The sequence below is a fragment of the Maylandia zebra genome, linkage group LG6, assembly GCF_041146795.1.
Source record: "Maylandia zebra isolate NMK-2024a linkage group LG6, Mzebra_GT3a, whole genome shotgun sequence".
In the NCBI taxonomy this organism is placed as follows: Eukaryota; Metazoa; Chordata; class Actinopteri; order Cichliformes; family Cichlidae; genus Maylandia; species Maylandia zebra.
In genome coordinates this window covers 30,345,375-30,371,908 of record NC_135172.1, presented here as the reverse complement: position 1 = coordinate 30,371,908, position 26,534 = coordinate 30,345,375, and the positions used below count along the sequence as shown (strand labels likewise).

The 26,534-nt window shown below is 40.5% G+C and overlaps 3 protein-coding genes across 5 annotated transcripts in view; 1 reads left to right on the top strand and 2 right to left on the bottom strand.

The window, feature by feature from the left end:
• The window catches only part of evi5l (ecotropic viral integration site 5 like), a 42,677-nt gene extending 32,566 nt beyond the window's left edge, over positions 1 to 10,111 (bottom strand). For 2 of the 3 annotated variants that reach the window (XM_076885064.1, XM_004539260.5), the window contains exon 1: positions 9,679 to 10,111. The gene's annotated coding sequence lies outside the window, so the exon portion shown is untranslated. The remainder of the gene's footprint in view (positions 1 to 9,678) is intronic. The other variant, XM_004539261.5, reaches the window with a different exon arrangement.
• A 2,324-nt stretch (positions 10,112 to 12,435) lies between these two features.
• Positions 12,436 to 19,670, top strand: LOC101479472 (DExD-box helicase 39A). The gene is made up of 10 exons (XM_004539263.6): positions 12,436 to 12,593; positions 13,377 to 13,584; positions 13,746 to 13,873; positions 14,798 to 15,074; positions 15,291 to 15,409; positions 16,000 to 16,131; positions 16,372 to 16,481; positions 16,737 to 16,881; positions 16,993 to 17,140; positions 19,393 to 19,670. The coding sequence occupies exons 2-10, from the start codon at positions 13,377 to 13,379 to the stop codon at positions 19,407 to 19,409; spliced, it is 1,284 nt and encodes a 427-aa protein (XP_004539320.1). The 5' UTR covers positions 12,436 to 12,593; the 3' UTR covers positions 19,410 to 19,670.
• Positions 19,671 to 19,926: 256 nt separating this feature from the next.
• On the bottom strand, positions 19,927 to 26,172 carry LOC101479175 (CCN family member 1). The gene is made up of 6 exons (XM_004539262.5): positions 25,977 to 26,172; positions 24,850 to 25,063; positions 24,136 to 24,383; positions 23,570 to 23,714; positions 22,409 to 22,590; positions 19,927 to 21,539 (listed from the first exon to the last, which is right to left on the bottom strand). The coding sequence occupies exons 1-6, from the start codon at positions 26,025 to 26,027 to the stop codon at positions 21,234 to 21,236; spliced, it is 1,146 nt and encodes a 381-aa protein (XP_004539319.2). The 5' UTR covers positions 26,028 to 26,172; the 3' UTR covers positions 19,927 to 21,233.
• Positions 26,173 to 26,534: the final 362 nt, after the last annotated feature.

The window sequence follows — 26,534 nt, the reverse complement described above, 5'->3', positions numbered from 1 at the left end:
ATTAAAGAGAAACATTCATTGGCCTGAAAAACATGAAGCACATGAAGCTGACATACACAGCAAGGAAAGCAGAAATACAGCCTGCAGGAGGGGAGAGGAAAGCAGAGGAGCATAACTGTCTGAACAGTGCATGGGGAGAAACAAGGCCCACATTCATGCATCTTAACCAGTCCAATCAAAAGAGCCATTAACAAGCCTATGAAACCAATCACATTTGTAAAAGGGCTTCTTCAAAAAAACAAAAAAACCTAATCTGAAATACAATCACTTTGATTTAACAGGATTTGCTGTAACAATCAAAAGATGATGTCAATCTGCCTTTTCTTCTGAAACTCATTTGACAGACTGGTGTAGCACCTGATGAAACTGCCTTGTCAATTAAGCCTCAACCCCAGCAGCAAGACTGAAGTGAGCTCGGTTATTGACATAATGTATAACTCTACAAGATACCTGCGGCATTTTAGCCTCTGGCTCTCGCTTCCCAGCAAGCAGCAGGTGAATACAGAGGGCTCGTGTTCACTATCCTGGCCAAGCTTTGATGTTTTGCACCAAAGACACAAAAGTATATCATAGAATATTTAAATTATATATGTCTCAATGCCGACTCTTTATGGACAGCAAACTGCTATTATTACAGCGATATGGACAAATATCCACGCCAGATTTTCCTTCGGCTTAAGCCCTGCTGGGCTTAAATTATTGCTGACCAAACAATACGACTCAAGCTTAGACTAATACATAAAGACTTAATAAAGAGGTCTTTAGATTAATTGAATACTGGATTAATGTACTGCATTAAAAATATTCTACATGCCATTATAGCATCTTCTAAAGGGACTGCCTTTTAGGAATAACAGAGAAGACGTTTGAGAGGTTTTCAGTACTACAAAGGACTATTCAGCCGTGTCATTGTGGTCAACCCACACTGTAAAAGGTGTGAGTCATGCAGGATTTAAAAGTCCCCCTGCCCCATTCTGTCTCTCTCACTCACAAGCACACGCACACACACACACACACACACAGTGACATTGTGAAGGTCTCTGGCAAAGCAAAACAAGCCATATTTTCAGAGCTTGGCTGTTGTTCTGTATATGACTGCAGGCCTGCAGTAATGTCATTGTGGGCATGGAACTGCAGAGAACAGAGAGTATTAAGGTAATAAGTGGTGGTGATGGTATTTCACTTATATTTGCTTTTCTGAGCATGCGTGTGCACCAAATGAAAGGATAGTTTTTAGTTGTGCCGTGGCATTTCTCCACACTCGTTGTAACCTGTGTTTATAAAATCCTATCTCGATAATGATTTGTTGATAAATATGTGAACGACTGTGTGATGCACATGTTTAGTTTCTCCACCACCGCGTCACTGTGTACAATTATGGCATTGTGCATAGTCTATGCTTGAATGCATCCTCTCCGAGCTCTCACTGTCCACACAAACAGACAGGGCCATTATCTCCCCCTCTGACTGTCCTCTGCACACAAACACACACCACCCCCCGTGATTTAACATGAATTTGCATTTACAATGTTATATGCATATATTGCATGGGAACCTTACTTTACGATGTTTACGATTAACAAAACATTAGTGCTTAAAAAAAAAAAAAAGTCTTCACAGTCCCCATCTGGGCTCGACTTTGACACTGATCCACCCTGAGGCAGTTATAATAGGGAGGGTGACAAAAACAAAATGCTCTCTTTTGATCTCTTTAGGAGATCAAGTAATAAACAGATGGATCCGCAGTTTCCTTAGAGGAATTACATTATACATACACTTGGAGGTGTAAGAAAAACACAAAAACACAAAGCTAAAAAAAATATATCAAGATTTACAAAAACAAAATAAAAACAAACACAAAAATTAGCAAGTTGTCACAGTCTTCCTGCTGTGACAACAAGCATGACCCTTGTTAATCTGTAGCTGCTAACCTCCTCGCTGTCCCAACATGATCTCATGCTTAGCTTCTGACACGTGGACTTTTCTCTGGCACGCTATTCAACTACTGTACCCGTTATCCTTGTGACTGCTGCTGGTCTCCACACTGCTCAAAACATCCCATTGTAAGATGGGGATGTTCTTATTTTTGATTTTAACATTCTATGGAGCGTACTTCTGTGCAATGTCTGAAAAGTAAGACATGCTGTTACTTTAAACTCTGTCTCTGGGTGATCATTTAACTCATGAATATAACTGAAGTCACAGCTCAGTCACTATTTTTAACTTCTGTGTACACTGATTTTTAATCAAATGACGTCAAGGTCATAAAATCCAGCTTCCCTCCCGCTTCCAGGCAAAGCTTTGTCTAGTTGTTAATTACCACTGAATCTGTGAAGCCAATATACTTTCTAATCCTGTCTTCCGTCTGCTAGAGATATTCAACAGTGAATCTGAGTCTATATTCACCAGCTACCTGACACTCCTGCAGACATCATCCACCGTCATTAGTAGTATTGTAATGACAATCTGCGCTCCAAACAGCTCTCATGTATCGACTGCACAGTATATATCAATGAGTGTTTATGTGCATATAGTGCAGCAGAGGTTTTCCAGATTTGTCAAGTTTGAACATGCTATGGTATTAGGTATACAGTGGGGCAAAAAAGTATTTAGTCAGCCACCGATTGTGCAAGTTCCCCCACTTAAAATTTCAGATCTTCTTTAGGCTAATGGACAGCTTTCTCCTGCTTCACAACATTAGTGTCAGAGAGGATTCTTTTGTTGTGAAAGCCTTTGAAAGAAGTCATTAGTTTAGCAATCATTGCCTGATTGTCACTGTTCAGTACATAGCTTTTTGTGTTTACCTGTATGGAGAAGAAATAGAGTTAACCATTCAGTTATTCTCGGTCTTACCATCTTGTAGTTCACTTTTGACATTATGGATGTTTTACTTTTTTTTTTTTTTTTCCAAAATATTGATTAATCTGACCTGTTCAAATCTGATCATTCAGTGGCACAAAAGAGTCAGCTGTGACTTGAAGTCAACAGTAGGTTGTATGGATGGCCATTTCTAGACAATTTCCTGTCACAATGGCACTCAGGGGAACCAAACCTTCTAGAAAGGGATACTAATTACATTTAGAGCAGGAAACCATCAGTCATAGGAAGTGAGCAGGGTCAGTAGACTTTGTGAAGTCTCAAAACAATATTCATTGGCTTTGTTAGTTAATTTTCCCCAAATGTGTCTCCTCCTCATTTACAGTGGGGCAAAAAAGTATTTAGTCAGCCACCGATTGTGCAAGTTCCCCCACCTAAAATGATGACAGAGGTCAGTAATTTGCACCAGAGGTACACTTCAACTGTGAGAGACAGAATGTGAAAAACAAAATCCATGAAGCCACATGGTAGGATTTGTGAAGAATTTATTCGTAAATTAGGGTGGAAAATAAGTATTTGGTCACCTCAAACAAGGAAAACCTCTGGCTCTCACAGACCTGTAACGTCTTCTGTAAGAAGCTTTTCTGTCCCCCACTCATTACCTGTATGAATGGCACCTGTTTGAACTCATCATCTGTATAAAAGACACTTGTCCACAGCCTCAAACAGTCAGACTCCAAACTCCGCCATGGCCAAGACCAAAGAGCTTTCGAAGGACACCAGGAAAAGTATTGTAGACCTGCACCAGACTGGGAAGAGTGAATCTACAATAGGCAAGCAGCTTGGTGTGAAAAAATCAACTGTGGGAGCAATCATCAGAAAATGGAAGACATACAAGACCACTGATAATCTCCCTCGATCTGGGGCTCCACGCAAGATCTCATCCCGTGGGGTCAAAATGATCATGAGAACGGTGAGCAAAGATCCCAGAACCACACGGGGGGACCTGGTGAATGACCTGCAGAGAGCTGGGACCAAAGTAACAAAGGTCACCATCAGTAACACACTACAACGGCAGGGAATCAAATCCCGCAGTGCCAGACGTGTTCCGCTGCTGAAGCCAGTGAATGTCCAGGCCCGTCTGAAGTTTGCCAGAGAGCACATGGATGATACAGCAGAGGATTGGGAGAATGTCATGTGGTCAGATGAAACCAAAGTAGAACTTTTTGGTATAAACTCAACTCGTCGTGTTTGGAGGAAGAAGAATACTGAGTTGCATCCCAAGAACACCATACCTACTGTGAAGCATGGGGGTGGAAACATCATGCTATGGGGCTGTTTTTCTGCCAGGGGGACAGGACGACTGATCCGTGTTAAAGACAGAATGAATGGGGCCATGTATCGTGAGATTTTGAGCCAAAACCTCCTTCCATCAGTGAGAACTTTGAAGATGAAACGAGGCTGGGTCTTCCAACATGACAATGATCCAAAACACACCGCCCGGGCAACAAAGGAGTGGCTCCGTAAGAAGCATTTGAAAGTCCTGGAGTGACCTAGCCAGTCTCCAGACCTCAACCCCATAGAAAATCTGTGGCGGGAGTTGAAAGTCCGTGTTGCTCGGCGACAGCCCCAAAACATCACTGCTCTCGAGAAGATCTGCATGGAGGAATGGGCCAAAATACCAGCTACTGTGTGTGCAAACCTGGGAAAGACCTATAGTAAACGTTTGACCTCTGTTATTGCCAACAAAGGTTATGTTACAAAGTATTGAGTTGTATTTTTGTTATTGACCAAATACTTATTTTCCACCCTGATTTACGAATAAATTCTTCACAAATCCTACCATGTGGATTCGTGGATTTTTTTTTCACATTCTGTCTCTCACAGTTGAAGTGTACCTCTGGTGAAAATTACTGACCTCTGTCATCATTTTAGGTGGGGGAACTTGCACAATCGGTGGCTGACTAAATACTTTTTTGCCCCACTGTAAATGAGGAGGAGACACATTTGGGGAAAATTAACTAACAAAGCCAATGAATATTGTTTTGAGACTTCACAAAGTCTACTGACCCTGCTCACTTCCTATGACTGATGGTTTCCTGCTCTAAATGTAATTAGTATCCCTTTCTAGAAGGTTTGGTTCCCCTGAGTGCCATTGTGACAGGAAATTGTCTAGAAATGGCCATCCATACAACCTACTGTTGACTTCAAGTCACAGCTGACTCTTTTGTGCCACTGAATGATCAGATTTGAACAGGTCAGATTAATCAATATTTTGGAAAAAAAAAAAAAAAAAAAAGTAAAACATCCATAATGTCAAAAGTGAACTACAAGATGGTAAGACCGAGAATAACTGAATGGTTAACTCTATTTCTTCTCCATACAGGTAAACACAAAAAGCTATGTACTGAACAGTGACAATCAGGCAATGATTGCTAAACTAATGACTTCTTTCAAAGGCTTTCACAACAAAAGAATCCTCTCTGACACTAATGTTGTGAAGCAGGAGAAAGCTGTCCATTAGCCTAAAGAAGATCTGAAAAGGTGTGAAGTCAACAATAAATGAAGCTTCTAGTTGTTTCAGACTACAGGAGTGAAGCTGAACTCCAGCCCGCAAAGATTCACAGGATCACAGATGTGTAGCTCAGTACAACCATCCCTGCTGTGAGGCTGGGGTGGAAGGAAACGCATGTTTTCACGGCTTGGCACGGCGTGTCTAAAGCCAGTTGGTGGTTAAGCTTTTTCAGTCGCTGACTTATTTTTGCTTTCCTGTTGCATTCATTACATTATTTAAAGATTTCATACTTTCCCAGCAGTGCCGTCAGAAGCACTAATCAGTTGTCGAGCTGTTTAATCACCCATTCTGATTACAAACATCTGCTGTTTGCTGCTGGAAATTTGTATTTGTTTGATCTTTTTTTTTTTTTTTTTGTTAAATTTTCTCAAATTTAATTTTAACTGCCTGAAGTCTCTCAGGAAAATGGAAATATAATAAAGCTCAGGGGGAGCATAGGACTGCTCAGCTCCCCTAATAAAGATTGAAAAGGGCCATTTTTCTTAATGAATGTTTTTACTGTAGGAACTTAAAATATATATTTGATTTGAAAACAGATGCACTAAAGGATACTAAGGTAGAATTACAACTTTTACTTATGTAAAGGGACTAAATATTTGTTTATCGAGTTTGCAAAATAGTTATCCAACACAAGTTTTTAACTTAAACACAGCATGCTGTGTTTAAGTTAAAAACTTGTGTTGGATAACTATTTCTACCCTGTAGATATGCTGATAGGTAGACCATTTAAGGCTTTAAATACAAACGGTGCCACTTTATACTTTATACAACAGCAAGAGCCCCATGTGATGACATGGATTTCATAATATGTCAGTATCTCACTTTTTTAATCATACTCTCATAGGTTCATACTATGGTAAATCATTCCCTCGTGTTAATTTTAAATGACAGCTAAACATTAACTGTTCAGTTGCAAGGCATCAATCTTTTGTACAGAAAAACCCCATGTTTAAAAAAATAAATAAATACTGGTAATCAAAGGCATGAACATAACAATAACATATTCTTTTGGTATTCTTTTTGCCAAAGAAGCTACATCAAATTACTATTCAAACAGGTGAATGAATGAATATAGTTTCATGTACACAAGCCTTGATAAATATGGCCCTACGGTATATAAGTCAAATTTACATTTTGGTATAAATCCCAAGTGCAGCAGCAGTATGAAAATGAGATCACGATTCAGTCTGTGTGAAACCTGCAGGGTAACACAAATCTAGTTACAAATCTGCAGAGAACAATAAACCAGACAGAGGAGGGCTGAGGAGGAGCTGCAGTCATAGTGAGCTTGAACCACAGCAGTCAGGTCATCAAGCAGCTCCCTGTTTCCATGTGTCAGCAAAAGAAATGAAGTGCAGTGCCATGCAAATGGCCAGGCAACCATAAACACAGACAGCCAGCAAACCAAGCAGGAACCCCAAGCATCAGTCCAAACAGAGTATTTTAAAGGAACACTATTCTGTTATTATTACTATACCATAAATCTACACTTTAATCACATTTTGCATGGATTGCATCTGGGGATGCCGTGATCTGATATTTGGATCACATACCAGTCCAATCCTTACTTGTAAAGCTGGATCGGATATAGGTGATGATGAGCTACATGTTGTTTACTACACTACACAGCGGCAACAGAGCATAGTTAGCTAACAGCAAAGGAAGGCAGTTTGGAGGCCCTTCACATTGGCTACAACAACAGCTTTTCTTTATGTTTGCCGTAGTTTCAATTTAACTGCAACTGTGGTCAATGTGAGCAGGTATGACTAAAAGACAGTGGCGACAAAGAAAAGTCACTGTCATTTGTATCTTAGAGGCAGTACGTGTTTGGAAGCTTTTACCACATTTACAGGAATGTAAGATGTTGTAACCAGCCGTGTTAACAGTTCTTCACTTCATCGGTCTCTGTCAGCTCCACCCTGCATGCAACGTGTGTGTGTGTAACAGTAAATTAAGGTGCACTCAGAACAAAGAAGGACCGCAAAAACTAACATAAATAAGGGCAGTATGGAGTAGCACGTGACTCAGAGCCCAGAAATCAACATTACTGAAGCAGTGAGGGATCATCAAAACAAAAGGCAGCCAACATCAAAAGAAGAGCGTATGAGGGTTCAGGCATTGTTGATGAACAAAGGTGACCATATCAAATATCAACTTTCAAGTTCGTTAGAATTATGCAAACATATACTGCATTTTCATTTATGTTTCTATTATTCACCACAGCCACTTCCCAATTTACCCAGCAAAATATAAAGAGATAAGGAGTGACACAAGACTTTTGCACAGCACCGCATACTAACCTAATCAGCGAACAAAACATCTACAGTGTGAGGAAAAGCTGCATTTAAACCTTGGGAGTAAAACACTGAGTAAAACATCATTGTCCTGTACATGAAAAAAATTAAGTCCATCTGAAGAGAAACTGCGCATATATGATAATAATGATTCCCCATTGAATCAATGAATAGAACTGTTAACAAAAATGTCACTATTTTATTATTAATCTATGCTGCTGTTGTTGCATTAAGACACTATAGTAGATCAAATGTTTTGCTTTAGCGTAAGATTTCAAAGAAGAGACATCTTTACTGAGACCAGTCATTAAAGACCAGTCTTGTTTCAGGCGTGAGGAAAAAAAAAAAAAATCAATCTTTCCATCTTGTGAGGACACACACACATGGGGCTCCTGTTTATTACTGATGGTCCTCTCCTACAACCACACACAGTGGCAGACAACAATAACCCTGGACGGCAGCATGTACAGAATCTGTATAGTACACTGACAAAGCTGTGAGGTGATAGCCCTTCTCTTGTTCTTGCTACACACATTAAACAAATGCACACATGTAAGGTGTACACACATCTCTGAGATTGTTTATCTTTAAGACACTGCCCGGAGCCTTTTTGCTCACCACAGTCTTACACAGATAATGAGGAAGCAGTGTCAGTTGCAGAGCGCAAAGGAAAAGATTGGCTGGGAAGAACTAGGGTGTGTTTGCATGTCACAGAGTACTAGTCACTTGTTTCTATTTCTTTGCTGGATCAGATAAAGATGAAGTTTCAGGCCTTTGCGCTTAAAAAACAAGGTCACCAGGATGTGAGAATCTGATACCGGTTTCCTTGACATCAAAATGTGTGAGAAGGCTTTTGCACAGTGAGTGGATTATACAGGTAAAAATAAACATTATCTCACTGAATCTCACATCAACACATGACAAGCCCATTATTCACCCATTACTCAGTGCAAGCCCTCATTCATGGAGCATCCTTGGACTGTCTGCCCTCTTAAAAAAGATAAGAAAGAGTACTTGGGGGAAGAAGGGTGGAGAATTGTTTAATTTCTTGACTAGTGAGGCGTGTGGTGTATTTAATAGAATAGAATAGAATAGAATTCAACTTTATTGTCATTGCACATGCACAGGTACAGGGCAACGACCCACCCTTTCTCTATTTTTGTTATTACAGTTGGGTTTTTAAAATTATACAGCATATCTGCCCTCATGAGTCAGTAGTGAGTTATTTAACTCGCCTGTAGTAAGAGCAGTAAAGCCAGTCAAGCACATTACAAGGGATTTAGTTGTTAACCCCACTCTGATTAGATAAATACAGCAAGAACAACCGGATTCACCTATGATGAGTAGTTAGAGGGCATGCATGAGCAGTACAGTAAACATCTGGAGGGAGATATTTGTAGCAGTCCCTCTGCTATCTATAATCCCATCTTGCAAACTCATACTCCAAGATCCTGTAATCTACTGGCCTGGTTTGTTTGGACATGACAGCTCATTATCCTGGCCTGCTGCTGTTGCTTAAGAATGCCTGGACTACAGGGGCCTGCATGCTCTGCAGTCGGCTCATGGCTCGGCTGGATCAACATCTGTGGCCAAAATGACACATCATCCTCTCGCTTTGCGGCACCAAATGTTCCGGCTTCCTACGGCAACATGATTGTGTAACGACACGAAACGAGGACGGGACATTGAGGAAAAGACGATATAAACATGGCACACCAGCAGCGTGCTAAGCATTAGCAAGAAATATGGTTTATGTGCTAATGAATGGGCCGCGTCTCCGCTGGCATGTTGTACAGTGGATTTTTTTTCACTGATACAAATGGAGCAGACCCTGGAAGCAGCGGCTGCTACTGATGTCGGCCCGTTCAGTTATCATAGCATTTAATAAACCAATAAGCTCGCAAGCCCTTCAACTGACTGCTCGTGAAAACGCTAATGTTTAATTTAAATATAAAACCGTCAAATAAACAAATAAGATTCGTTAACGCTTACCTGCACTCCTTTTCCATAATCGGAGCGGTGTGTTTAGCGTCGCTCCCAAGCCGGTCTGTCGTAAACGTCAAACGTGTGTTACCGGCTAATTAAAATCTTAATAAACCACCGAGGACAAATACGCCGTCCAGCACAGTGCCATCCTCCTGCCGCCGTTCGACCGGGGAGGAAGCGCCGCGTCTCTCGCTCGCTGGTCGCGAGGCAGCGCACGCGGTGAGAGGGGACGTGCGCGTGCGAACCGAATTTAGAGGAGAAAAATATTTCTGGAGGCGTCCATTGAAATAACCATGACAGCCGTGTGATGTAGTCAACGGCTCAGCAGGGATGTGGTATAAACGGATGCATCAATCATTGCAAGTAAATCACACAGAATGGCTGGCGTTCTTAGGCTTCAGGTTGAGCTCGAGGTAAGGCGAACCAATCAAACAGCGGAACGAGGCGAGAGCGACACGCCACGAGCCAATGGCAGGGCCGAATTACGGGATTCCAGTGGAAGGACAACGTATACAACCAATCACCGAGGAGCTTTATTCTGTTAGAGGGCGGGCTCCGCAGGTGTCACAGAGCGGTGTCAGTTAAACGGATTTATCGGTATTTGGCAACGATATTATTCATTATCTGACAAAAAATAAATAAATAAAAATAAAAAACATGTAATTGTTTCAACTAATTTGTGGTAATACTTTTGATTATCTTATAACCGACAGAAGCAGCTACCTGTTACTGGATAGTGAGAGTGCATAATAATAATAAAAATAATAATAATAAGTATAATAAGTATAATGTAAAGTGTCAAAACTAAATGTGCTGGAGGTTATAAGTGCTGATGCATCACTCATATGTAAGTAGCATTTAAACTAACCTATTAGTTATTGTATTGACTAGTCTAGTTTGTATTTGAGATGTTAATGATTTGTATGGAGACGTTATTCTGTTAAATAACAACTAGAGAAACATCTAGTTGTTTCTCTAGAAACAACACCTTAACTTTCCTGAGTTTAATGTGAACTTATGTGAACTAATCAATCAAGATGTGATTCAATCAAGATCTGATTAGAGAATGTAAACTCAGTAAAGAAAGGGGGCGATCAAAGTGCAGTTGCTTTTAAGATGAGGTTAGTAATACAGCATTTAAAGCTGGAAAAAAGGAGCCAAGATTAGATCATCTGGGCCAGATCTTTGGCCGAGACTTGCCAGTTTTGAATCACAATAGCCCCATTGAGAATTCTGCTACAGCTTTGCTACCAATGCTGCCAATAAAACACACACGCACATTTCACATAGTGTATGAAGTAAAAATAATTATATTACATGGTGTGAGATTCTGCACATTGCCTATGGAAAGGCAGACCTGGTTCCAGGGAAACACTCAAGTGAACAAACACACAATACGTAATCAAAATAATCCCAGTATTCTTTTCTTTATTTTTGTTAGTTTCTGTTATTTTTACCTTCCAAGAGACACCCGGTTTTTAATAGACTAACAAAACTGTCACTTTATAGTTAAACTATGATTAATTGGACTGTACAAATGTAAAGTGATAAACATTTAGATTCAAATATTGTCTCAGTGTCCTCTATTCCCCCCAAATTCACATTCACATCTTGAATTTCAGTTATATATGGAAATGTGACCTAACATATTGAGACATGCCACAATACAACAAACGATGATGGTGTTTTAATAACAGGATATATTTTAATTGACTTTTATTTTCTTACTCTCTAAAGGCAGGGCTTGAAGGGTGACTGACTTACTGTGCACAGTATTGATAATGTGCATCATCTGGACAATTACTTTATTGCCATCAAGTGGACAAATTGGATACTACACTTTTCCATACCCAAAGCAGCAAATACAGCTTAACTGATACCTACTGGTTTTTTTGTTTGTTTTATTATTAATTTTAAATCTAATTATTGGCATTTATGGATGTTGGTGTACAAAATTTTGGAGACATTGTGCATTTCTTCATATTTTGTTTTCAATGAGCCATGCTTAATATGGTTTCTTAAAGTGGTCTCGGACAGTAGTATACCAGCTCCAGCTCAAGACTAAGAAATTTAGAAAATCATGGATTGATGGAATACATATTTTTATTCTTTCGTTCAAATCATACAAAGGACGTCAGGACAGAGACACAACAGTGAGTGCCTATAGCCATTTGTAAAACACGGTGAAGGCTCTGTCGTGGTTTGGGACTGCATTTCAATTAGTGCTGATGGAGATATTCTCTCTTCTACGGAATTATGACTGCAGAAAGGTTTAATCAGTCAAATCTACCATGCATAACCATCTGTGAAGCACCTGATTGGCATGGTAGTGGTTTTACAAAATACAGACTTTAAATCTTGTTAGAATTGTACAAGCTTTTTTTTTTTTTTAACTTATATACTGTATCTCCATGTATGTTTACCTGTTTCAATCGATCGACGCACCCATTTTCAATTTTCCTAACAAAATATAAAGAAGGGGGGCCTGAAGACCTTTTCAGAGTAATGTATGTATAATCATTTTCTTTATAATTTTACTAAAACAAGCATCGATACCGGTACTGGCAGACAATCACTTTTTGGCACAACACCGGCCCTCTGCTGATGCATTCAGGTGTTCTTCCAAATACCGTAATAATGAAAAAAAAAGTATAGGTATAAAAGACAAGACCATGATTTTTGGCTTAAGAACATAGACCGTACGTAAGCTCATGCGTGAGAGTTAAGGTGGCGAAGAACCGGAAAATTCAGCCATCGAAGTGTTTTATTTAAGTATTAATGTTGGAAATGGAATCAGAAAGCTAAACATTATCCAGATTGTACCTGAACGCAGCATACGTGTGTGCTCGTTAGAAGCTCCTAGCTAGCTCGTTAGTTTCACGCAGATCGATAATCCGCGGAGTGTAAAATTTCATAGCAAGGTGACGTTGATGTTCCTTCATATTTTTTCTGCATTACATTCTGAAATGCGTAGACGTGTTTAAAAACTAAGAAATGCTTTGAACGCTTTGCACCCGTCTCAAATTTGTTGATTTGAAGGTTGCTTCGGTAGCTAGCATGCTATGCAAATTCATGTTAGCTTCGCTCCGATTCAGTTTTGATTTAATATAGACAGCTTAGCTTTAGGTGCAATAGATAATTTTGTTTCTAAATAGACACATATTTTAAATACCGTGTAATTAACAATATTAGAGTTACATAAATGGAAATGTTTGCCGACCCATCTTGCTAACTAGCCGGTATGAATGAAGGGGAAGGACTCCATTGTTTATACCGGGTCACACGCTGACCTGCATTTTGACTTGAGATAGTTATCCTTTGTATTACACTAGACATTAAACAGTGAGCAGACAGAGGTCCATTCTGACTATCCCCAGCCTTAAATTCGCTGATTAGATTTGACTTAATTGAGCATTTTTATTCTTATTTTAATTATTCTATCAGCCTAGCACGTCAACAATTCGTTATTAACACTGTTCATCTGTTAATTTATGTACACTGTTATTTATATAGGTACGTGTCTAATGATGATTTATTTATTGGTTAATAATTGTAAAAAGTATAAAGATATACATTTGATTTATTTATTCATACTTTTAAAACCTCCTGGCTTTCTCATAAACTATTAATCCACATATTAAAGAGGGTTCTTAGATATAATCTCTACTATAACAAATGTCCTTGCTGTACATTCTTTTATACAGATGTCAGAGAATAATCTTGATAATGAACTTCTGGATTATGAAGAGGATGAGGAGCCTCAGGGAGTCCCAGAGAGTGGGACCCCAGCAAATAAAAAGGAGGTGAAGGGGTCATATGTATCCATCCACAGCTCGGGATTCAGAGACTTTCTCCTCAAACCAGAGCTGCTCCGTGCCATCGTTGACTGTGGTTTTGAGCATCCCTCAGAAGGTGGATAGCAGGGCTATTTAAAGTTCAAATAAACTCCTGGACATGATCCTGATCATAGAACTACAGCCACACATAATAAATGATTTCTTATGATGTTGTAACTGCACGCTTAGTATGTATATAAAGAAAAATGTATAATTGCCAATTGGTTTTACTTTCAGTTCAACATGAATGCATCCCTCAAGCTATCCTGGGCATGGATATCCTGTGTCAGGCCAAGTCTGGTATGGGAAAGACAGCAGTGTTTGTGCTAGCCACCTTGCAGCAGATAGAACCTGTGGATGGTCAGGTGAGTTTGTCATTACAGTTTTACAAGCTCTCTAATTCTGCGTTGTTATGGGACGTTACATAGTTGGCTAAGAAATTAAAGAAAAGATGTGAATCCTTAACCCCTGCAGCGAAAAGAACAGGTAGCTCTGTTATGCTCTGGGAGCACAGTTCAGGAAGAAGAAAGGCTTCTTTCAGATCAATATGAATTTTTTTTTTTTTGATTGATCACATTTATTTTCAAACACATTTCTACAATAGTAGAAGTGAACTCCCAAGACAAGCCTATAGATCAGGGGTGCCCAATCCCAGTCCTCGAGCTCTACTATCCTGCAGCTTTTAGATGCATCCCTACTCCAACACAGCTGAATCAAATGGTGTGATTGCCTCTTCAGCATGCCACCAAGTTTGGCAAAGGCCTGATAACAAGCCATTCAGTTGATTCAGGTGTGTCAGAAGAAGGATGCGTCTAAAAGCTGCAGGACGGTAGCTCTCGAGGACTGGGATTGGGCACCCCTGCTATAGATTGTGTTGTTGGTTAACATTTCGGTGTATGATTATCTACTGTAATTTGCATGTGTTACACACCCAGTGTTTTTGACTACAAACAATACAGACGTTATGTTCAGCATTAGCAAACTTTAATCTGGAATTACTCAGGCTTTGATGAAATCAGATAATCAAAACGTCTCTGTCTGAATGAGAACCAGAAGCGTTTGAGTTCATGTCCGATGTCTTTAGCTTCTAGTCCAGCACGGTGCCTTTAAGATCTTTTTAAGTATTTTCTAATTTGCTCTTTCACATTATAAAGTAGTCATGATTTGGGGGATTTATAAAGGAAGTTTGTGATATTGTAATAGCATTATACACAAATGAGATAAACAACAATGTACATGCTATATAAAGATGAAAGCGTTGATAAAACCTCTGTGTTGTTTCCTTGCAGGTGTCTGTCCTCGTGATGTGCCACACACGAGAGTTGGCATTCCAGATCAGCAAAGAGTACGAGCGCTTCTCCAAGTACATGCCCACTGTCAAGGTGTCAGTGTTCTTTGGTGGCATGGCTATCAAGAAGGATGAGGAAGTCCTGAAAAAGAACTGCCCTCACATTGTTGTGGGAACTCCAGGACGTACACTGGCCCTCATTCGTAACAAGACCCTCAGTGTGAAGAACATCAAACACTTTGTGCTTGATGAGTGTGATAAGATGCTGGAGCAGTTGGGTAAGTGAGAGGAACCAAGCTGTTTATAGTCGACTCTTGGTGAAGGTTTTTGACCAGTATGTAGGAGTGGCGATAGAGTGTGTCAAGTAAATATTGTTGAGATAAATTCTGATGGTGATTACATACATTTTGCTTATTAAAGGTCATCATTAAGAAATTACACCATATATAGATATATATATAATTTTGGATGTATCATTTATTTCCTTGCAAAAGACATGAGACGTGATGTCCAGGAAATCTTCCGACTGACGCCTCATGAGAAGCAAGTTATGATGTTCAGTGCAACTCTGAGCAAGGAGATCCGCCCCGTGTGCCGCAAGTTCATGCAGGATGTGAGTTCACATGTGGCCATACACGTTATATCTGTGCAGCTTCATGTATGGCAAAAACATCAATGTCTATCGCAACATTATGTTCCTTAGTGTGCACTACAGCAAAGCAAGCCTACACTTAAAAAATTCCAGGGAAAACACTATCTAGACTACTTTTGTCCTTACATTTTACTTATGCTAAGTCATTGGTGACAGTGCTGTATCACTACTATTGCACTATAATGCTGCCACTGGCATTTTGTTTGAAGATTGCAGCAGCAAATTAGTAAATGTGTCATCAGTGAGAGCAGCTTATTGAAAAAGGATGGAAAAAAACCTCCATTTCCTTAAACTTACAAATGTTGCTGCCTGCAGAGTGCTAGCAGTATTAAAATGATGTTCAGTGTTTTGTTTTTTTTTCTCATCGTCAGAAATGTAATGGAAAATAGTCGAGTTTCCTTTTATTTTTGGCCATTTGTTGGTGCCTTTGTCATATTTGCTCATAAAGCAGGCAAATTGAACCTCTCAGCAGTTTAGAATTGTCCTTTTCCAGGTAATCTGTAGATCTGTCTGAGAGACTAATGCTGGTCATTCTGTCCTTTGCTGTGTAGCCGATGGAAGTGTTTGTGGATGATGAGACCAAGTTGACACTTCATGGTCTACAGCAGTATTACTGCAAGTTGAAGGACAGCGAGAAGAACCGAAAGCTGTTCGACCTGCTCGATGTGCTCGAGTTCAACCAGGTATCAGTGGTAATACTTTTGAAAGGAGTTGGAATCTGTTATGTCCATTTTATTTGTTTTAAATCCTTGCTAATTGTTAACAAATGCAGCTTTATTTTTTATCCTTTTTTAATTTTTTTTAATTTATTTTCTAAAATAACTTGTGTGTCTTGTCCTCTCTTAAACCCTCCCATGTCTGCCTTTTCCAGTACAAATCGGAAAATATGCAAGACTCAGCAGTTTCTTTTATATTCCTCGCAGGTGGTGATCTTTGTGAAGTCTGTAGCTCGCTGTGTTGCTCTGTCCCAGCTACTGGTGGAGCAGAACTTCCCTGCTATAGCCATCCATAGGGGCATGGCGCAGGAAGAGAGGTTGGTGCTGCGTCACTTTAGAAAGAAGAGTGTTTTTTTTTTTTTTTAAAGTTTGTCATATTTTTTGTTATTGTCACGTGAGACTGTCCTCATTGTGTACGTTTTTTTTTCCCAGGCTCAAATGCTTGTAGACAGTGTCAGTACCTGTAAAAGACAGGCTAAAACTAGACCCAACTGACTAATAACTCTTAGTTTTGGATATAATCTTATTCAGTTCTGCAGTTCATGATGCTGTTGCTTCTCTACTCCTGCCAGGTTATCCCGATATCAGCAGTTCAAAGACTTCCAGCGGCGGATTTTGGTGGCAACCAACCTGTTCGGCCGTGGCATGGACATTGAACGAGTTAACATTGTCTTCAATTATGACATGCCAGAGGATTCTGACACATACCTTCACAGAGTGAGTAATATTTAATTTGAGACATTGGTATATTTTCATTTCCAAACCTCCCATTTCTGGTCTTTAAAGCTGAGGCCATGTGTAGCAGTAAATTTCTTGTGTATCGTTCAGGTGGCCCGTGCTGGCAGGTTTGGGACTAAAGGCCTGGCCGTCACCTTTGTGTCAGACGAGAGTGATGCCAAGACCCTGAATGAGGTTCAAGACCGCTTCGAGGTCAATGTAGCAGAGCTACCAGAAGAAATCGATATTTCTTCCTACAGTAAGTATCTTGTTGCTTGCAGGCGTCATGAACCTGGCTTAAAGACGCCCATTTAATAACTATACAAGTATTATAATATTAACTAAGTATTTTGGTGTCACACTGTATACCTCTTTATGACCAGTTTCACCTAGTGACAGCCAGCAACCACTAGCCAACCGGTCAGGGAATGCACATTTTTTCTTAGTGTTGGGAGGTTTCCAGGAGCTCCCTGACTGGTCTGTAGGCCTTAGCTGCAACAGGTATTTGTTTACTGAGAACTTCAGAATCAGAGTCAGAAAGACTTTGTTGTATCTTAATTGCCCCTTGGGGATAAATAGAGCAGCATGACGTTGAAGATAAGGACAGAGCATAAACAGGCAAACAGAATATACAGTATATATACAGTTTTAAAATTACACAGTTTTAAAATTTAAGTGACCTAAAGGTGAATAAATAACTGTAAGTGACTACAAGTGAATAAAGTCTCAGCAGTATAAAAATAGTTTAGAGTAGTAGAGCAGGACGATATGACCAAAAATATTTATCACGATATACATTTGAAAATTTGCGATAATAACTGACGATGTAATTGAAACTAGACAAAATACTTTACAACTCCACAACTTTACTAGTGCAAAAAAAACCCATCAATGTATTTTCACTTAAAGAAGCAGCTGTTTTTTATGAAGTTATATAAAAATTCAACAGTGCAAATGCAAATTCCTTGCTGACAGTTTAACCAAAAGGCATTTCCAGTGGAAATTGGCCGACATATCCTCAGCATAACCATGTATAATATCCACAAAACTTAAAAGAGGTTACACACACACACACACACACACACACACACACACACACACACACACACACACACACACACACACAACACTGTAATATTATGTTGAAGCACAGTACGTATCACTCCGCGAGGCTCCTGCCTACGATAGCTGTAATGCTCCGACAATCTATCAAGCGGTGCGGGTTCGTAGCTTAGCAAAGTCGCACTAAAACATTTGACAGATTTTCGAGCGCCATGTACGACATAAAATCGTTTTGAGGTCAGTAAACACAACCAGAATTCATACATAAGGCACACGGGATTATAAGGGGCACTGTCGATTTTCAGAAAACTCAAAGGATTGATTTGAAGTGTGCCGTATTTTCCAAAAAACACGGTAATAACGACGGCCCGCTAGCATGCTCTACCAAAAAAAGTGCTTTGTTATGTATCTGAAGGACGAAAGCCAAACCAGTTCCACGCCACTGAAGTTGCAGCATTTTTACAAACTCGTTTCATTCAACGATCCACTTTCGCTCTTCTCATTCTCTGTCGCCGTCATGCTTTTTCCGCCATGTGCGTATGAAAACAAAGGCACTGCGCATGTGCACTTTACTCATATTCTATCGCGATATTTCATTTTCTTATCCTTGCCAAACGTTATACCGGTATTACCGTGAACGGTATGATATGGCCCAGCCTTATAGAGTAGTTTATGTTTCTGGTGTGGGAAATGGTCTTATCGGCTGGAGTTAAAGCAGGGTGGCTTTGGGGACAAAGGTGGCTCTCCTCCTCTCAGTCCTGCAGGAAATGCAGCGGAGGCGTCGCCCAGAGGGGAGCCATTGAAATGTGGGGTGAAGAATGTGAGAGGGGTCATTGATGAATTTGGCTGCCTGTCTAAGGGCCGGCTGGCTGAAAACCTGTGCCAGAGTTCTGACAGGCAGGCCAATGATTTTAGAGCACACTGATGCAGTGTGCTGCAGTCTGTTCCTGTTCTGAAGGCTGACAGAGTCCAACCAGCAGGTAATGGAGAAGGTCATGATGCTTTCCAGGAAGGCATAGTAAAAAGTCATCATGATGGGTGTGCTGACTCCAAAGGAGTTGAGTTCCCTATGAGGTATAGCCGTTGGTGGCACCCCCTGAGGAGTTGTCACACCACTCTACATCACTTCTTCTTCTTTATCACTAGGAGAACCTTTTCGTAGTATCACGCTTTTGATTACAGGAAGTGGTGATTAACATTGTTTAGTATGTATTGTGTTGTCTTGACTGCTAAAATTCTGAATGCATTTTGAGATTTTAGCTCATCTTTAAAACTAAACTAAGAAGTAGCCATGCATTTGCAAATGAAAGCCTGTAATTATGTACAGATAACAGGCCATGTTCACATACTACATCACTGCTGTGTAGAAATACTCAAGTGTGATAGCTACTGTATAAAGTTATTATAGAAATTTTCTCTACCTCATGTTAACCTCATGTCTCTTTGCAGTTGAACAGTCCAGATGAATGAAGCGCCCTTCCAGTGAAGATCATGTGATCCCTGTTGTTACTGTGTTTTGGTGGAAGAAAAGAAACCTTCAACATTTATTTTAATGTTTCCATCCAACCATTTGTGAAGGCACGTTCATAGTGATAAAACGTGTTTTGTCATCTCGCTGCAGAGTGTTTGTTTTAGTGTGTTCCTTGTTTAAAAAAAAAAAGAAAAGAAAAGAAGCAAAAATCTGTGGATATATTGTTTTGGTTAAAGAAATAAACTTTTATACCTTATTCGACGGTGATGAACTTCACTTTGTGTGCTTTAAACATTTAACGCATGTCAGATGTTAACATTACATATAAAACTATAACAGGAGTGACCCAGACATAGCTTGGCATCTGCAGATATTGATACCCACAAGCAGAGGGCGCTATCACACAGTTTGAGGAGGTATCCACTGTTGATAAACAGCTGGTGATGTTGCACTGTGGAGAAACTTAATTTGAAACCGTCAAAGTTGAATTAAAATAAAACGTCACATGAAGCTTGAGCACAGGAGCCAATTTTATCACATAGATCGACCAACAAAAAACTGGTGACTGCTACACTGTACAGTGTCTTAATCTATAATAGAACATGATTGTATACAGTCTTGGATCAAAATCAGGAAATGTGTTTTGCAGAATACACTGTGATCCAACATCAAGAAAACATTTATTTGGCTAATAAATTTATCTAAGTTGTATTAAATGCTAAACCAAGGCAATTGGCTCTGATTCAGTTCTTCCTGAATTCTTATCAGTTAAAGATAATGTCTCTTATCTAACAGTGTGAGTTTCAAGGGAATTCACTCATGTGCTTTACATGGCATCATGCCATATAGAGAGATATAGCTATAACACCATGGTGATTTTCTGTTTTGAATAAAACAAGTCATCCACATTTGCATAACATCCTCTAGGTTTCTACATAAAACTGCAAAAGTTAATTCAGCTGGTTGTCAGCAAGTCGTCACAGTGCACTGGGAGATATGAAGTATTTACAGTATGTTGAGCTAAAGATTAATAAATGGGTGACAAATTATAATCTTTGGCCCCTACAATGAAAGAAACTGGCAGCAAAGGGTCAAATTAAAAACTTGTGATCACCTTTAACCCGTTGACAATATCCAGGGCATGAATGATATAACATGGCTTTACAGTCACTAAATCTCAATATTGTAATCGGAGGCTTGGGACCAATATGACAGGGTTCTCTGTCACCATTACCAAATGAGGGAAATGATTAGAAAGATCCCTCCAACAGACCATTAGAGACTTCAAGGCACAGTGAAGCTGTGCTGGCAGCACATAGTGGCTCAACACCTTTTTCCTCCCCTTTCATTTGTCACCCGTCTGTGGGTAAGGCAGTCCTGTCAGATTCTTGTGCACTGCTCACAAAGTTTCAGTGCTAAATAAATAAAGTGCTTTGTTGCTTTTGTAGCATTTGTCCTCTCAGGCTGATTGGAGAGTCTCAAATCCTGAAGCAGGACTTAGGAAATGCAGGAAGTTCAGAGTATTTCGGGGCTCTAATTTAAGTCCCACATCAGTTTGAACAGGAGCACAGGGTCACAGATATTATAATATGGGTTGTCTTTAAGATGAATAATACCAAGGCAGTCCTTCCTGCCTATGGTCTCTGCAGTGAGGCGGGTGGCCTGAGGCCTTCATTCACTTGGAGCCAGGTGAGGAAAAAAATGGCTCCTCATCTTCAAGCGGCTTCCTTCTTTAAGAAAACAAACCTCGTCACATTAAAGTCAAATAGGAAAAAAAAAAGCCAAGCAAGAAAAAAAAAAAAAGACCCTCAATTCAATTCTAGTCTGTGAACTTGTGAGTGTCTCCGTACATCCAGTGCTGAGGAGGGAGGGCCACTTCATTAAGGTGGCCGCAATCACTGCTGCATTTACATGACTGGATCAACATGGACAGCCTCTGAAACCGCTCACCATCCGGGCACGCAAAGGTCACAGGCAGGGTGCGGGTGCGACGTGGCGAGCAGCACCGTCCATCCGTACACACGCCGCAGTAGTTGGGCCTGTAGAGGCGGATGCTCACACATTCCCCATAGGACAGGTGGATTGGCTCTGCGACTTTCTCAGTTGGGGAGCAGCTTTTCCCTTTCTGTGATCGAGTTATGAAAGCAGAGAGATAAGAGTTATAACCTGGGTCATAATGATTATTATTAGTTGGAATCAAGATAAATGAATAAATAAATAATCTAACAAGATCTGATTTATACCCCCATCTGCGCCTTACAGAGCGGCAGATTAAAGCAGCTTTACACTCATAGTCTGTTTCACATTAAGAGGACTAGACTTCCAAAGCAGGGAATCAGAGAGGGATTATTTTTAGATAAATGTGATTATATTTAAGGTTAAATATTTATTCAACATTTGAGTGTCCTCTGCTGTTAAATACACCAACACCTATGACAGCTCTTGGCAGCAGAGCTTTTAACTCAGTGGAGCAGAGTAAAAGAGTTCTTACCGTGTCCAACGTGTAGGATTAATATAGACACACAACTTCCCTGGGCTTGAGTACACAGACAGAGCCTAGCTATGGACAGTTGCTTGGCAGGAATGCTGAGGGTGGGGGACTATATTTAAAAAGGCGCCGGGCTGCCACCAAAACACTGCTGAGTAAATCAGCACTGCCCAGTTCCCAGTGGATGTGGAGCTTCCCGAAAGTACCGCTAAGATAATCTCTGTTCTTAAGCTCTGGATAAAGATGGCTTTAGCACTAAGAGCATGTTTACTCAGTGCCAGAACATCTAATTTTTCATTCAAGCAAAATTAAAGGTACTGTTTTTGCATGAGGAGTCAAACGCAGATATAGGTTAAATAATAAGTGTTATCACAATTCAGCAGAGTACTGCGTGAGAGATAAGTTGCTATTACAAGTTATCTCGGCAGTGATACGGCTGTTTGAACTATGGTCCCTGTCTGCGTCTGTCTCATTCCTTCGTTCAGATCACGCTCAGTCCATCTCACCTTAGCTGGGACCGCCAGGCTGTGACACGGCCGTATGGTGCAGATTCTGGTCTGTCTCTCCATCTTGCACTGAGGGTTCTTGTTGGTGAGACGAGAAGAAACACCCATCCCACAGCTGCGAGAGCACGGGGACCAGTCGGTGGTCTGTACTGCACACTTGTTCTCCTTCAGCGGGCTCCACACTGAGGAATGTATAAGGGTTACGGAGGGTGGGTGAAAGGCAGGGAGAAAAATGACACCAATTAGAGCAGAGATTCTTGATCTGGAGGTCAGGTACCTCGTCAATGTCTATGAGATAAACTGCCGTGAAATTTGGTTCAGACGTTCATCCCCACTTTTGGATCAGCTTTGGTGATTAGTGGCTTTTCATTCTCTTTCCATTCATCCCCAGCCGGTCGTGGCAGATGGGGGTGTTTTATCTTCCCAGTGTCACAAAGTGCTTGCTCATAGGGAGTTGTGCGATTGTTGGGCTTTCTATCTAATATAGTAGGGTTGTAACCTTACAATATAAAGTACCTCAAGGCAGCTGTTTTTGTGAAATGGTGCTATATAAGTAAACCTGAACTGAATTAAATTGAATCTAGCACTACTATTGAGTGATAGTTTATCTGCTGGTCAGGTTTATTTACCCAATTGTCTTTTGTTCATTGTTAAAAGCAAGATAGAAGGTCACCAAGAATATAAATACAGATAAGTAACTGATAGCAAATCAGAGCAAAGCAGATGATAAATTTGGGATCTCCTGCAGTGTTGCTCTTGTGAAAGGCAAATGTGAGCACATCTGTGTCTGACATTGTGATTGTGAAAAACTCTGTTCTCATATTCTCAGAGTACAGTAAAAGTACTGCCATTATGGAACAACTTTACCTTGTGATTTAAGAAACACTTTTCAATTGTTGCCTCTTATTCACCCATTCATTCATTTGCACATGAATGGTAATGCAAGGTGCTGGTCTGCCACCGGGGATAACATGACCACCGTCTGGCCTGAAGATATTTCAGCATGAGGACAGAAAGAGCCCTTTCTACCACCTTATTCACACAGCCTAGAACAATTGAACTACCTATATAGAGAATCTTTAATATTATACAACCAATGTAAATAAGCAGTACTTAAAGTTACTAAAATATGAACTACACTGCGAGAAACAGTTTGCATACCAGGCAAGTGTTTGTAGCCACGCTCACTGTGCCAGCTGCTGGGTTTTACGTCTGTAAGCTGGTTGGCTAGGACCAGGTCATTTTCAGGGTGGCGCGGCACAGGATGGAGCCGAGGTCTGTGCGGGTGTTGTTGTGGAGGATGCACCTGCGCAGAGAGATACGCAAGATTAGATGGTTGCAGTTCATCTTTGCCATGACCGTGTCTGACTTTCGTGTGCTTTTCCCCACAGTGGGCGTAACCCCTGATTTTCAAGGGGTTAGGTGTTTTAAAGCACTTAATAACAGTACCTGCTCTCAGCAAGCGAACCAGATACTGTTAATCAGAAAGGTTTCGGCATCCTTGCACCAGAGGCTTTACTACAGTGGCTTGTATTAGTTTGCCAAAGCAACTCCAAATTATAGTAAACAAAATAAGAAAATATAATTTTTGATAACTGAGTTTTTAAAAAGTTTTTGGCCAAATTGTTTAATTCAATACACAATTAACAAGTTCATCCACAGTGATTTTTTACCTCCAGTATCATCAAACTGTTTCACAAATTCCTTACAAACTCAATGTAACAAACCTGATGCTTAGGTGGAAGGCGCCATGTGCCCTTATTGCAGTCGACAGTGAAGCAGCACTGCCCAGGTATCCTAACCAAGCGTGGGTAGGGGCAGGATGGTGAAGCTGGTGGCAGCTTGTTGCTACAGAGAGGCGCGCAGCCAACAGCGCCATCAATGCAGGTGCACTGGTGTTTACATCCAGCACGGAAGCTTTCGCCATTCTGGTAGATCCTTCCATTGTACTCACATGTGCGTCCCTCCGATTTTGCTGAAAAGACACATATTACTCGCTGCTTCTGACTTCATCAACACCAACAGTGACACAGGACACTAAAAAAATCCCACAGGACAAATGAGATCAAAAAGTGAGTGGATACAAAGAAGCAGGAAGAGTCAGACCCCCCCGTCTCGTAGGCATGGAAGAACCAGCTATTCATAGTTTGTGGGGCAGCACCGGCATGGTGCAGAAGGAAAGAGTATTTTTATCCCTGAAACCCCCTGTTGCTGTCATAAAACATCTACTACTCATTAAAATGTCTCCTGCTGTGCAAGGTTCCATGTTTCTAAATCACAAACCTAAGAAAGCTTCTCTTATGACCTTTGTCGCACCATTTTGGCTTTTCTTTTACACTCAGTATATAAACTACATTTTCTTGTATTTTAATACTTCAGATGTAGCTTTTCCCCCCCCTCCTCTGAGATTTCTTCCCTCCCAGCATTCATTGTTTTCTCACCTCGGCATATGCCCCAGGCCATGGTCACGTCATTGCCATAATTACACTCCAGCCCTTTGTGGTGGTCGCAAGGCCTCGCAGGGCTGCAATCTTGGTTAAGCTGTGCAGCACACACCTTGCAGCATCCACACCTGTCTGAGACGGCGCTCACGCCTGGAGGGCAGACCGGAGGCTCTGCGGGGCACTCACACACCGCTGGGCAGCGAGCAGTCACCTGAAAGATTCACATATTCAGACAAAGCTCAGAACACGACTTGTATATGTGTGTGTGTGTGTGTGTGTGTGTAGCATTTTCCATTATTACTGTTATTATTATTATCAAAATAAAACAGTCAAAAATAAAAACAATAAACCCCACAGGCTTGCATCTATAACCCAATTGTAAAGAAGTCTCCTGGTACTTGGAACAGAAAATTCCCACATCCCCTCTGACTGCCTGTCATCAGCAGGCTGTTAATCTACCAATTTCAGCATTTCTTACGATACCAAATTGTGTGGATGTGCTCTGGCACATGTATGTTTGAATTTCTATTATCTTGTAGACACCCCAGGGTTTGTGACAGATCATCATTTTGTTGGTCATTCATCCAGATATGAAGCATTGTAGTAAATCTCTACAGTAAGTCAAGTTACTGCTGGTCAGCCTTCTCCGAGTGTCTAGACAACTCAGGGTTTGTACTCAGCCCCCTGCTGGCTCATGATTTGAGTCATGGCTCAGTACTAGAGCCAACTTGTTCCAGTGTTTTAGGAATCAGCATGCTACTATGCTCTAAAAAAACTAAGACATGAGTAGACAAGCTGATTACCAGAAAGGCAAACTTCATCAGAAAAAAACATTCGTCATTATATAAGTGGGGGTGCAGTGCCACTGTTAAACTCACTTGCACTCTATTTCCCCTTATTGTGTTCGTTTTCTTTTCTTTTCTTTTCTTTTCTCTCATTCTCTCTCTCTTTTTAATTACTTTAAACATGACCGAGATAAAGTACAGTAAAATCTGCTGCTGGCTCATGAGGATTAATTTGTTTCAATGAAGGAGTGTTTGCTGTTCAGACTCGGTAGCTCAAAGTTTAAGGGCACTTTTACTGTCACAAGTACTTTTAATCTTTAAGTAGACTCTTAATCTTACCTGTGTGATGACGACTGTTGTCAGTAGAGTCAGATAGATGAGAAATGTCATGATTATCCTTAAAAGTTAAAAAACAAACAAAAAAACCCTACAAGTAATTTTAAAACAACAATTTCAAGCAGAAATCGAGGGAAATATTATTGATCTTAATTAATTTCACATGAACATTCTAGTTTCTTTTTCTCATTAGCTCGGACTTCTATCCTTTTTTTCTAAAGGGGTGAGGAGCTAAACTCTAATTTATAGCCGATGGACTACGTAAGACCCCGCCTCTCTCCGTACTTCTAACCAATCAGCGTGCAGGTAACAGCCCAGATCCTTTTTTCCCCCCAATGGGCGTGACGTTACCGAGCGGATAGTTTGCTGATTGGTGGGCGGGTTTTGAAATGAATGGAGCCATTGATAAAAATCTCAGGGGCGCTCTGTTTGCTTTATGAGTTAAAAATGAAATTGTAACAACTCCTTTCAAGTCACACTTAGCACATTCCTGCTACCACTGAGTAAACACACTCAGCTGAGCCAGACAGCCATGCAACATTAATAAGACCTCCACCTTTG